The sequence below is a fragment of the Eucyclogobius newberryi genome, unplaced genomic scaffold, assembly GCF_026437365.1.
Source record: "Eucyclogobius newberryi isolate DKJ021-1_F unplaced genomic scaffold, fEucNew1.0.hap1 SCAF_12, whole genome shotgun sequence".
In the NCBI taxonomy this organism is placed as follows: domain Eukaryota; kingdom Metazoa; phylum Chordata; class Actinopteri; order Gobiiformes; family Gobiidae; genus Eucyclogobius; species Eucyclogobius newberryi.
This window is the reverse complement of record NW_027315746.1, coordinates 8,156,861-8,171,388: the sequence shown is the minus strand read 5'-3', so window position 1 is coordinate 8,171,388 and position 14,528 is coordinate 8,156,861. Positions and strand designations below refer to the sequence as shown.

Below are 14,528 nucleotides of genomic sequence, written 5' to 3'. Positions count from 1 at the left end.
CACGACTCCAACGCAAAGCACGCTGTATTTAGCAGACCGTAAATAGTGCTGTAGCTTTATTCGAGCAAATGCGAGATTGTGGATGAGAACGGCATTAGAGGGAAAAAACTGAAGCTGATTCATTTGGTCGAATAACAACAATGTGCCGTTTGTCGAGACGGTGGTTGTCATTGAACACAGGGTTTGTGGTGTGGGTGGAGGGAACTTGGTGAAGTTGTCTTGCCAAAGGACACGACACACGACACTCCGAACCGTCCGAAACTGGTTTTGTTCTGCCAACCTTTAGATCACTTTGCTCTGCCTCTTGTGCTGTGGGATTTTGGTCCAGAATCGAGCTAATTTTAGTCCTGATGTGGACTCGGGTTGGTCCAGTGCTGGTCTTTGTTCAATTCTGGATTAACAAATGCACTGTACTTATTCAAATAATCGTTCCACGTCTTCATTGGTGCCACAAGAATTGCAAAATGTGGGACTTAAATAAAAAAAATAGCATATACATACAAATTCTCGGGGGATGAACTCGAAAATCCTATGCTGCTGCTTCTAACGGTCTTTTACACATTTTCCCACCACAAAGCAGAACCTGTCCCACTTTTACGACTATTCGAGATCATAAGCCTATACTAGATGCGTTTGGACATATATATTTATATTTTTTTAAACAAACTGTAAATAATAACAAATTTACACAATGCGACTGTATTAGAATCAGAATCAGAAAGGGTTTGTTTCCATTGTCAATGAACACATTTCACAAACATAGGAACTTCTCTTGGTGATTCGTTGCAACATAAAAAAAAAATTATGACATTTCTTAAAAATCTAAAACAAGTACAAAGACTTAATTGATAATGGACACATTGTTTATTAAGAATGATTCTGATATGTTTAACTTATCCCTAACCCTTTTAATGAAGTAGTTACAAAGTCTGAAATAGTTGTAGATAAGGTTTAATTAAGTGGCATCCAATTTAGTTTGAAATAATCTGAGCATTCTGAAAACCAAATACATGATACTTTTGTCACTCTCATCACAACAAAGCCTTATCTTCCCGCTCACATTCCCCCCTGTCCCTTCCCCCGCTCACTCCCCTTATCACCTTAAAGCCTTTAAACTTGATTTCACACTCTCGTTGTCATTGCACCTCTCACTGGTGACATATTGTGGAAATAACCCGCAGTGTCCCGCAGCGCCGTGCCCAGCTGTGGACTCCTCGGCCCGGATCGCATTACCACGCGAGCCGGTCCGGTCCCTCTGTATAAACGCTGCTGTCTGACACGTGCACATTCATCACCCTCTTATGAGTCTCTCGCTCTTCCCTTCTCCGCAGATCGTCTTTGAAGTGGTAACCTCCGGGCAGCGCGGTCTGGTGGCCATCAAGGAGGTCGTGGTCCAGGGACATCAGTGCAGTAAGTCCGCCCCCCCCCCTCGTTCCCCCATTTAAAAAAACGACGTGGCGAAAATGCCGACGCCCATGTCCTCTCTCTGACACCCGGCCAATATAAGGAGCACGGCGGACCAAGGCCCTCCTGACGGGACGAGCATCTGGGAGCGGTTTATACGTGTCGATGGTTATAACTCCAGTGGGATTTATGAAGGCAGAAAAATGGCCCAGGATGAAGGAGTATGGGATATTGTTGAAGATAAACTACTTGAACTATCTTTACGGTTCAAAGAAGTAATGCCACTAGTGACTGCAACAAAACTGTTGAATAGTACTGCGTTAGATGCTAAAGATGCTAGCAGTTAGCTTGCTGTTATCCAACTTTGATATAGTATTGCGTTAATCCTTTTTGCACTTTTTCTTTGTAATTGTGCGTCATTAAATGTAATGCTAACTGTGTGTTACTGTGAGCTGGCGCTTCGATAGTTGTCATTAAAAGGGCATATGTCACTTTTCTGCTTCCAGCTTGTCTCCATGGAGCTGTTATTGCATTGTCAAGAATATTCCACAGTTCGGCATTAAACGTATCCATCTTGCAATTTTTAATTACAAGTTTTATTGCAAAAATCAATCAATAAATCAAATGAAACATGCTTTCTTATTGTGGGTGGAGTCACCTCTCCACACACCTGACTTGTAACGTCTCTGAAAATAGATGAGTAAAGTTTAATGCTATACTGTGGAACTTCCAGACAAAGCAACAACATCTCCTGGAGATGGGAATGTGGCAGCAGAAATGTTACATATGTGATATATGACAATACAGTCCATTTAACTGCACCTAGTATACCTAGTATGTACATTAGGGATATATACCAAGTATATATCCCTAATGTACAGTTGTTTTGGCCCTTCTAAATCTAGTCAATATCAGATGTGCCCTGTGCTCCCTGTGCTCCTTGTGCGCCCTGAGCCACTTGTGAACACTTCATGCACATGATAATAATATAATCACCTGTGTATTCAACATTTTCATTTCCTCTAAGTGTGGCAAACACACTTAGGCCTAAAGGAGAAGCGTTCTTATCTCTTTAATATCTGCTCTGGAGTGTTATGCCACTTCATATACATACACATACACATACATATACACATACATATACATATACACATATACACATATACACACACACACACACACACACACACACACATACAGATCCAACATGATGCTAAATCAATGTTTCTGAGCTTTTACTCATGATGAAATGCTTTAACATGCATTCACTTGTTTGGTTTAATTCACATTTCTCCTCATTATACATCAAAATAAACAAAGACTGAAGAGCTTAATGTTGTTTTTACATTCATGGTATAAAACATGAAATGCTAATGCTAATCTGTCCACAAAAGTGTTAAAAAGCTTAAATGATAATAATAACTTTTATTTATATAGCGCTTTTCAGTGACCCAAAGACGCTGAACATAATAAAAAAAGGGGGGGGGGTATTTACAGACAGGGGGGACAACACGTACAATACACATTAATATACAGATAAAATGAACAAGACAGAAGAAGTAAAGAGAAAAAGATGGGGATGTAACAGGGGTTAGAAGAGTAGGCAATGGGGTAGAGGAGGCTAGGGGTAGGGGATATATATATTGTGTATATTTGCTGTGTCTTTAAACTCAATAGCTGTATTTATCAATATATTTCTACTTAACCTTTTATTGCTGAAATATCGTGCACTGATTGTTAGCGGCTAATGACCCGCTAACTGTTTGAAAGCAGACAGAATCCTACAAATGTTGTGTCGATGGAGCATGGATTAGTTCGGTTGAAGGTGGTGCACATAAATGTATCTGAACAGATCAATGCGGCTCTGCAACGGGATCAATGTGGAAGCATGTAAAAAGAAATGTGAACGCTCGATACTCGCTATGTGAACATCGGGTTTCTCTGTGATGAGAAAAAGTCAAATTATGGAACAGGAGAAGGAGCGATTAAATGGAAATGTAGCCGTTTAAAAATGTTGTAGGAAAATACTGAAATATGTCTGTAAATACTGGTAAGATGCAACGTAAAAAGTCCAGATTCAAGAGGATTACAGTTGTCAAAGCCAGTTATTAAAGACTCTATCAAAATTTTAGAAGCTAACAAACATTAGCATGCTACCAACGCATTCCCTTTCTTCACAGAGAATAAAACGCTTTATAATTAGACAACACACAGTATATATAGAAAAGATATATCTGTAGTGGAGCAAAAATGACAGGAAATATCATTTTTTCTGTTTTGAAACGTGTAAAATAGAACATTTTAAACTCTTTACGACAGTCCTCATGTATCGCTTACATAATGTGTTTCCAGCATCCTGAAAAATTCACGTCAATGAGTTTATAAGCACTTTTCACGAGTTTTGCCATCCGCTAACAAACATTAGCATGCTAACGGCGCACTTCCCGCTATCTCTGACAATAAAACGCTCTATAAATCGATAGAGACGAGCGCTGTGGTCTCATTGTCACACAAATAGATACTTTTACTATATATCTGTACAGGGGCAAACTAGATTTTACTTTATTTCTTTATATGCCAAAAAAATCTGGTAAATGAACTCAAACGGTGAAAATCAGGTACAGCAGCAGTATCTTTAACCATTACCTTTAGTACTACCTCTGCTGCCATATTACTGCCCATTTACTTTTATCCTACTACAAGAAGTACCTTTACTAGCTGCATGTACCACGCTACTATCATGACTACTACTATCATGACTACTACTATCATGACTACTACTATCATGACTACTGCTATCATGACTACTGCTATCACGACTACTACTATCACGACTACTACTATAATGACAACTACTATTATGACTACTACTATCATGACTACTGCTATCATGACTACTGCTATCACGACTACTACTATCACGACTACTACTATAATGACAACTACTATTATGACTACTACTATCATGACTACTACCATCATGACTACTACTATCATGACTACTGCTATCATGACTACTGCTATCATGACTACTACTATCATGACTACAATCACGACTACTGCTATCACGACTACTACTATCATGACTACTACTATCACGACTACTACTATCATGACTACTACTATCACGACTACTACTATCACGACTACTACTATCACGACTACTACTATCACGACTACTACAATCAAGACTACTGCTATCATGACTACTACCATCATGATTACTACCATCATGACTACTACTGCTATCATGACTTCTACCATCATGACTTCTACCATCATGACTACTACCATAATGACTACTACTGCTATCATGACTACTACCATTATGACTACTACCATCATGATTACCACTGCTATCATGACTACTACCATCATGACTACTACCATCATGACTACTACCATCATGACTACTACTACTATCATGACTACTACCATCATGACTTCTACCATCATGACTACTACCATCATGACTACTACTGCCATCATGACTACTACCATCATGACTACTACTACTACTATCATGACTACTACCATCATGACTACTACCATCATGACTACTACTATCATGACTACTACTACTATCATGAATACTACCATCATGACTACTACTATCATGACTACTGCTATCATGACTACTGCTATCATGACTACTGCTATCATGACTACTACTATCAGGACTACAATCACGACTACTGCTATCACGACTACTACTATCACGACTACTACTATCACGACTACTACTATCACGACTACTACTATCACGACTACTACAATCACGACTACTACAATCACGACTACTGCTATCACGACTAATACTATCATGACTACTGCTATCATGACTAATACTATCATGACTACTACTATCATGACTACTACTATCATGACTACTACTATCATGACTACTACTATCATGACTACTACCATCATGACTACTACCATCATGACTACTACCATCATGACTACTACATTCATGACTACTACATTCATGACTACTACCATCATGACTACTACCATCATGACTACTACCATCACGACTACTACTATCACGACTACTACTATCACGACTACTACTATCACGACTACTACTATCATGACTACTATCATGACTACTACCATCATGACTACTACCATCATGACTACTACCATCATGACTACTGCTATCATGACTACTACTACCATCATGACTACTACATTCATGACTACTACCATTATGACTACTACCATCATGATTACCACTGCTATCATGACTACTACCATCATGACTTCTACCATCATGACTACTACCATCATGACTACTACCATCATGACTACTACCATCATGACTACTACTGCTATCATGACTTCTACCAGCATGACTTCTACCATCATGACTACTACCATCATGACTACTACTGCTATCATGACTACTACCATCATGACTACTACCATCATGACTACTACCATCATTACTACTACCATCATGACTACTGCTATCATGACTACTACTACCATCATGACTACTACATTCATGACTACTACCATTATGACTACTACCATCATGATTACCACTGCTATCATGACTACTACCATCATGACTTCTACCATCATGACTACTACCATCATGACTACTACCATCATGACTACTACTGCTATCATGACTTCTACCATCATGACTTCTACCATCATGACTTCTACCATCATGACTTCTACCATCATGACTACTACCATCATGACTACTACTGCTATCATGACTACTACCATCATGACTACTACCATCATTACTACTACCATCATGACTACTGCTATCATGACTACTACTACCATCATGACTACTACATTCATGACTACTACCATTATGACTACTACCATCATGATTACCACTGCTATCATGACTACTACCATCATGACTACTACCATCATGACTACTACCATCATGACTACTACCATCATGACTACTACTACTATCATGACTACTACCATCATGACTTCTACCATCATGACTACTACCATCATGACTACTACTGCCATCATGACTACTACCATCATGACTACTACTATCATGACTACTACTACTACTATCATGACTACTACCATCATGACTATTACTATCATGACTACTACTACTATCATGACTACTGCTATCATGACTACTACTATCATGACTACTACTACTATCATGAATACTACCATCATGACTACTACTATCATGACTACTGCTATCATGACTACTGCTATCATGACTACTGCTATCATGACTACTACTATCATGACTACAATCACGACTACTGCTATCACGACTACTACTATCACGACTACTACTATCACGACGACTACTATCACGACTACTACAATCACGACTACTACAATCACGACTACTGCTATCATGACTACTACTATCATGACTAATACTATCATGACTACTACTATCATGACTACTACTATCACGACTACTACTATCATGACTACTATCATGACTACTACCATCATGACTACTGCTATCATGACTACTACTACCATCATGACTACTACATTCATGACTACTACCATTATGACTACTACCATCATGATTACCACTGCTATCATGACTACTACCATCATAACTACTACCATCATGACTACTGCTATCATGACTACTACTACCATCATGACTACTACATTCATGACTACTACCATTATGACTACTACCATCATGATTACCACTGCTATCATGACTACTACCATCATGACTACTACCATCATGACTACTACCATCATGACTACTACTACTATCATGACTACTACCATCATGACTTCTACCATCATGACTACTACCATCATGACTACTACTACTATCATGACTACTACCATCATGACTTCTACCATCATGACTACTACCATCATAACTACTACCATCATGACTACTGCTATCATGACTACTACTACCATCATGACTACTACATTCATGACTACTACCATTATGACTACTACCATCATGATTACCACTGCTATCATGACTACTACCATCATGACTACTACCATCATGACTACTACTATCATGACTACTACTACTACTATCAAGACTACTACCATCATGACTACTACCATCATTACTACTACTATCATGACTACTACTACTATCATGAATACTACCATCATGACTACTACTATCATGACTACTGCTATCATGACTACTGCTATCATGACTACTTCTATCATGACTACTACTACTATCATGAATACTACCATCATGACTACTACTATCATGACTACTGCTATCATGACTACTGCTAGCATGACTACTGCTATCATGACTACTACTATCATGACTACAATCACGACTACTGCTATCACGAATACTACTATCACGACTACTACTATCACGACTACTACTATCACGACTACTACTATCACGACTACTACTATCACGACTACTACAATCACGACTACTACAATCACGACTACTGCTATCACGACTACTACTATCATGACTACTGCTATCATGACTACTACTATCATGACTACTACTATCATGACTACTACTATCATGACTACTACTATCATGACTACTACCATCATGACTACTACCATCATGACTACTACCATCATGACTACTACATTCATGACTACTACATTCATGACTACTACATTCATGACTACTACATTCATGACTACTACATTCATGACTACTACCATCATGACTACTACCATCATGACTACTACTATCACGACTACTACTATCACGACTACTACTATCACGACTATTTCTATCACGACTACTACTATCACGACTACTACTATCATGACTACTATCATGACTACTACCATCATGACTACTACATTCATGACTACTACCATTATGACTACTACCATCATGACTACTACCATCATGACTACTACTGCTATCATGACTTCTACCATCATGACTACTACTATCATGACTACTACTGCTATCATGACTACTACCATCATGACTACTACCATCATGACTACTACCATCATGACTACTACTGCTATCATGACTTCTACCATCATGACTTCTACCATCATGACTACTACCATCATGACTACTACTGCTATCATGACTACTAACATCATGACTACTACCATCATGACTACTACCATCATGACTACTGCTATCATGACTACTACTACCATCATGACTACTACATTCATGACTACTACCATTATGACTACTACCATCATGATTACCACTACTATCATGACTACTACCATCATGACTTCTACCATCATGACTACTACCATCATGACTACTACCATCATGACTACTACCATCATGACTACTACTGCTATCATGACTTCTACCAGCATGACTTCTACCATCATGACTACTACCATCATGACTACTACTGCTATCATGACTACTACCATCATGACTACTACCATCATGACTACTACCATCATGACTACTACCATCATGACTACTACCATCATGACTACTGCTATCATGACTACTACTACCATCATGACTACTACCATTATGACTACTACCATCATGATTACCACTGCTATCATGACTACTACCATCATGACTTCTACCATCATGACTACTACCATCATGACTACTACCATCATGACTACTACTGTTATCATGACTTCTACCATCATGACTTCTACCATCATGACTACTACCATCATGTCTACTACTGCTATCATGACTACTACCATCATGACTACTACCATCATTACTACTACCATCATGACTACTGCTATCATGACTACTACTACCATCATGACTACTACATTCATGACTACTACCATTATGACTACTACCATCATGATTACCACTGCTATCATGACTACTACCATCATGACTACTACCATCATGACTACTACCATCATGACTACTACCATCATGACTACTACTACTATCATGACTACTACCATCATGGCTTCTACCATCATGACTACTACCATCACGACTACTACTGCCATCATGACTACTACCATCATGACTACCACTATCATGACTACTACTACTACTATCATGACTACTACCATCATGACTACTACCATCATGACTACTATCATGACTACTACTACTACTATCACGAATACTACCATCATGACCACTACTATCATGACTACTGCTATCATGACTACTGCTATCATGACTACTACTACTATCATGAATACTACCATCATGACTACTACTATCATGACTACTGCTATCATGACTACTGCTATCATGACTACTGCTATCATGACTACTACTATCATGACTACAATCACGACTACTGCTATCACGACTACTACTATCACGACTACTACTATCACGACTACTACTATCATGACTACTACTATCACGACTACTACTATCACGACTACTACTATCACGACTACTACTATCACGACTACTACAATCACGACTACTGCTATCATGACTACTACTATTACGACTACTACTATCACGACTACTACTATCACGACTACTACTATCATGACTACTACCATCATGACTACTACATTCATGACTACTACCATTATGACTACTACCATCATGACTACTACCATCATGACTACTACTGCTATCATGACTTCTACCATCATGACTTCTACCATCATGACTACTACTATCATGACTACTACTGCTATCATGACTACTACCATCATGACTACTACCATCATGACTACTACTGCTATCATGACTTCTACCATCATGACTTCTACCATCATGACTTCTACCATCATGACTACTACTACTATCACGACTACTACTATCACGACTACTACTATCACGACTACTACAATCACGACTACTGCTATCATGACTACTACTATCACGACTACTACTATCACGACTATTTCTATCACGACTACTACTATCATGACTACTATCATGACTACTACCATCATGACTACTACATTCATGACTACTACCATTATGACTACTACCATCATGACTACTACCATCATGACTACTACTGCTATCATGACTTCTACCATCATGACTTCTACCATCATGACTACTACTATCATGACTACTACTGCTATCATGACTACTACCATCATGACTACTACCATCATGACTACTACTGCTATCATGACTACTACCATCATGACTACTACCATCATGACTACTACCATCATGACTACTACCATCATGACTACTGCTATCATGACTACTACTACCATCATGACTACTACCATTATGACTACTACCATCATGATTACCACTGCTATCATGACTACTACCATCATGACTTCTACCATCATGACTACTACCATCATGACTACTACCATCATGACTACTACCATCATGAATACTACCATCATGACTACTACTATCATGACTACTGCTATCATGACTACTGCTATCATGACTACTGCTATCATGACTACTACTATCATGACTACAATCACGACTACTGCTATCACGACTACTACTATCACGACTACTACTATCACGACTACTACTATCACGACTACAACTATCATGACTACTACTATCACGACTACTACTATCACGACTACTACTATCACGACTACTACTATCACGACTACTACTATCACGACTACTACAATCACGACTACTGCTATCATGACTACTACTATCACGACTACTACTATCACGACTATTTCTATCACGACTACTACTATCACGACTACTACATTCATGACTACTACCATTATGACTACTACCATCATGATTACCACTGCTATCATGACTACTACCATCATGACTTCTACCATCATGACTACTACTATCATGACTACTACCATCATGACTTCTACCATCATGACTTCTACCATCATGACTACTACTGCCATCATGACTACTACTGCCATCATGACTACTACCATCATGACTACTACTACTATCATGACTACTACCATCATGACTTCTACCATCATGACTACTACCATCATGACTACTACTGCCATCATGACTACTACCATCATGACTACTACTGCTATCATGACTACTACTACTACTATCATGACTACTACCATCATGACTACTACCATCATGACTACTACTATCATGACTACTACTACTAATATCATGACTACTACTATCACGTACCGTTTGACTTCACGCGGATCTGACCCCGTTCGTTATCTATTAATACCCGTCGTCAGCCGCTCCTCCACAAAGGTGTGATGGGGCCGGTGGGGGGCCCGTCTCCTCCGCCTCCTGTCATTAAAGCCGGTCATTAGCACCCGGAAAAATAGATCCGTCGCGTTTTTGGCACCGACCGATTGACGAGGCAAGGTCATAAAAGACGACGTTCGAGCTAAGCGTTAGCGAGGCCTTTGGAGAGTTCGGTTTGTTTCGAAATCAAGGTCGCTCCGCTGAATCGACCTATTTCCGAGCGCTGTAAAGTGATTCTATTTTGTGAAAACCAGCCCGATCACAGAAGATACAGACGATGTTAATGAGAGAATCGACGTTGTAAATTATGTAATTGGTACTGCCTTTACTTTTTTGGATCAACATGAAATAATGATTGGATTTTACCCGTTCATTTGCGGTGGAATTTTTATTGACTGAACTGCTTTAGTCAACCAAAGTTTTATGCAGCATTACTAGACGATATTTCCTTTCACATGTTTTTTTTTTTTAACTCTGATGAAACTGATGGCGGCCTTGAAACTTTCTGAATATTAAAGGCGTGTTAAAAAGATTAAACCAGAACAAATGTAATGGATTTTTTATTAAATCAAACTAAAGTATTTTTCATAGTTTTGGCCGCGGTGCGACTTATTCTTATATTTATACTTATATACTTATACTCCGGAGCGACTTATATGTGATATTATTTGTTATTTTCACACTTGTCGTCCGGAAAATACGGTAAATGTTGTATTTCGCTCCACTACAATAGTTAACGGTGAATCATTGGTCCCAAAGTGGAAAAGTTGATGTTGTGGGCCAAATAAACACAATAGGTTTACTTTTAGATTGACATTTAAATATGAATTATCAGTGTAGTTGCTTCAAACTGGTTTCAACTTAAAAACAAAACAAAAAAACGTATACATCTTGATTGGAAACAAACTAGAGGCGAGTGTCTGTGATCTGTTACTCGATGGAAGCTCTCGGCGTCGGCAGGTGTCGTGTTATAAACCTAAATCTATTTAAGTGAACTTCCTGCAGGTTTGGATGATGTTAAATGCAACCCTTTTGGCTCGACGCCCGAAGTGCAACGATATATTTGATTAAAAGCTCACAAATGTTGCAATGTGACTGAATTTCAGACATTTTTTGCTGCTCAATGTTTGGTGTTTTATTTTGCGTTTTCTTTTCAGTGAACACGCCACATTTTCTGACCATAAAAGGAGTGGAGGTGAACGCGGGACAGTCGGCGTCTTTCCACTGCACCGTCAACGGACGCAAGAGGGACAACTTCAGACTCTGGCTTCAGGTGAGACTTTCAGGAGAGACGCACTTTACATTTCGCAAATCCAAATCCACTGTATTTGCACGGCACATTTGTGTAAGCAAAAGCCGTTTCCAAAGTGCTAATTAGTGCTCGACCGGTCAAATCAAAGCAAAAACATAAACCATAGTGATTCAAATGATCAGAGCAGCTGGTTTTTGAAGAAGTTGTGGAAAAAGTACTTAATATAATGTAATATTGTACAAAAGGAATAGTGCACAAAGCCAGTACTAATTATAAGAAATGAGAATTGAACTGTTAAAGGTGCACTGCGTAACTTTTCTGGTGTGTTCCTGACTCCAAAGAGATTTTATTGCTTTGCTTAGAATGTTCCTTAACTTGCATTTATTTCATTACATGCCGTTTTATTGCTTTAATATACCTGGGAAACTTTGATTCTTACTGTAAACGGGCTCGCCTCGTCATAGATCTGACCAGTCTGACTTGGCCTGCTTGTCTCTATGGAGATGTACTAGTGTAATGCCGTATCATTTGACAGAATAAATGTGTTTTCAGGCGTTATTAATTGACAAATCATAACTATTGTGTATTTGATTTGCATGTGTTGGCCCTTGTTTACAGTAGGGTTGCGGAATTACCTCTACTGATGTATTTGTGCTTATGTTCAACCAGGAAGTAACGTTATAAACCATCAAAATTGACAAACTGGAGAAAAATGGGCAAAATCTTTGGTCAAATCTTGAATATGACCGTGTTCACTACGTTTTAATGAAATGTGTAGTGTAACCTGTCATATGCACTTTAATGTGACGTAATGAGACAGAAATGATGATTATTACTATTAGTTATTTTTTTTACATTGAATTAAATATATTTTTTGTTCTTCTTCTTATATTTTGACCTGAATTATCACAATCATCAATAAACCGTAAAACCTTGATACTACTTCCTACCATTTTGCTACAAAAATGCCAATTGTACGTTTAGTTTAATTTTACACAAATCTTCAGGTGAGACTCATTTATCATTCTCGTGTCAAACTTATATTGACAGCCGTGTTTTTGTCATTGAGAAGGAAAAATGTGCTGATACCAAGGTTATGGAGTTGTGCAAATCTTTCTACCTTCGGAAAATGTTAGACGAGGTTTTTAACAATCTCGACTTATTTCAGAGATTAGACACGCCATAAAATGAAATGGAGAGATTGTTCTAGAAGAGGGACAGAGGTCACACAGAGGTCATACGTGAAAAGAAAAGTTCACGATGACACGATCAAATACATGTGCTACTTTGAATTACAGTCCATATTCTCTCCACGACATACAGACTTAATTACTGCTGATTTACTTCATAAAAGTATTTCTTTGTTCAATTAAAGCAGTGTAACCTTTGACCTTTCAAAATATCTTTAAAAATACACAGCCTTGTTTTCCTCTCATGGAAGAAAAAAACAGGACTGTCTTTGTCAGAATATTAAGATTGGATGCTGTATTTATTTATTTTTACAAACATAAAATCAAGTCAAATCATAATTGATCCATGCAATTAAAATTCTGATTAGCTGTTTTGCTCATGACTTTTGTGACTATTCAAACCACAGTAGGTTTTCAAGGTATTTTCCAGAAATTAATCAAAACTTTGTAAAATAAATAAAAAGATTAACAATAATAGATAAAAATAGATTTAATATGTTGTGCATGGCTCTTTAGCTTTGTTGCTCTTCATTTTTTTTTTATTTATTTGAAATGCATTAAAAAATACAAAAAGAAAATATTCTCCTTAAATCCATGGGTTTCAGAA

General features: G+C 38.1%; 1 protein-coding gene across 3 annotated transcripts in view; it reads left to right on the top strand.

Annotated features, from left to right (window-relative positions):
* LOC140356020 (receptor-type tyrosine-protein phosphatase mu-like) overlaps positions 1–14,528 on the top strand; it is a 362,562-nt gene that overhangs the window by 106,292 nt on the left and 241,742 nt on the right. For all 3 annotated transcript variants that reach the window (XM_072440712.1, XM_072440711.1, XM_072440710.1), the window contains exons 4-5: positions 1,332–1,410; positions 12,637–12,752. In XM_072440712.1, the coding sequence (XP_072296813.1) occupies positions 1,332–1,410; positions 12,637–12,752 (195 nt within the window). The remainder of the gene's footprint in view (positions 1–1,331; positions 1,411–12,636; positions 12,753–14,528) is intronic.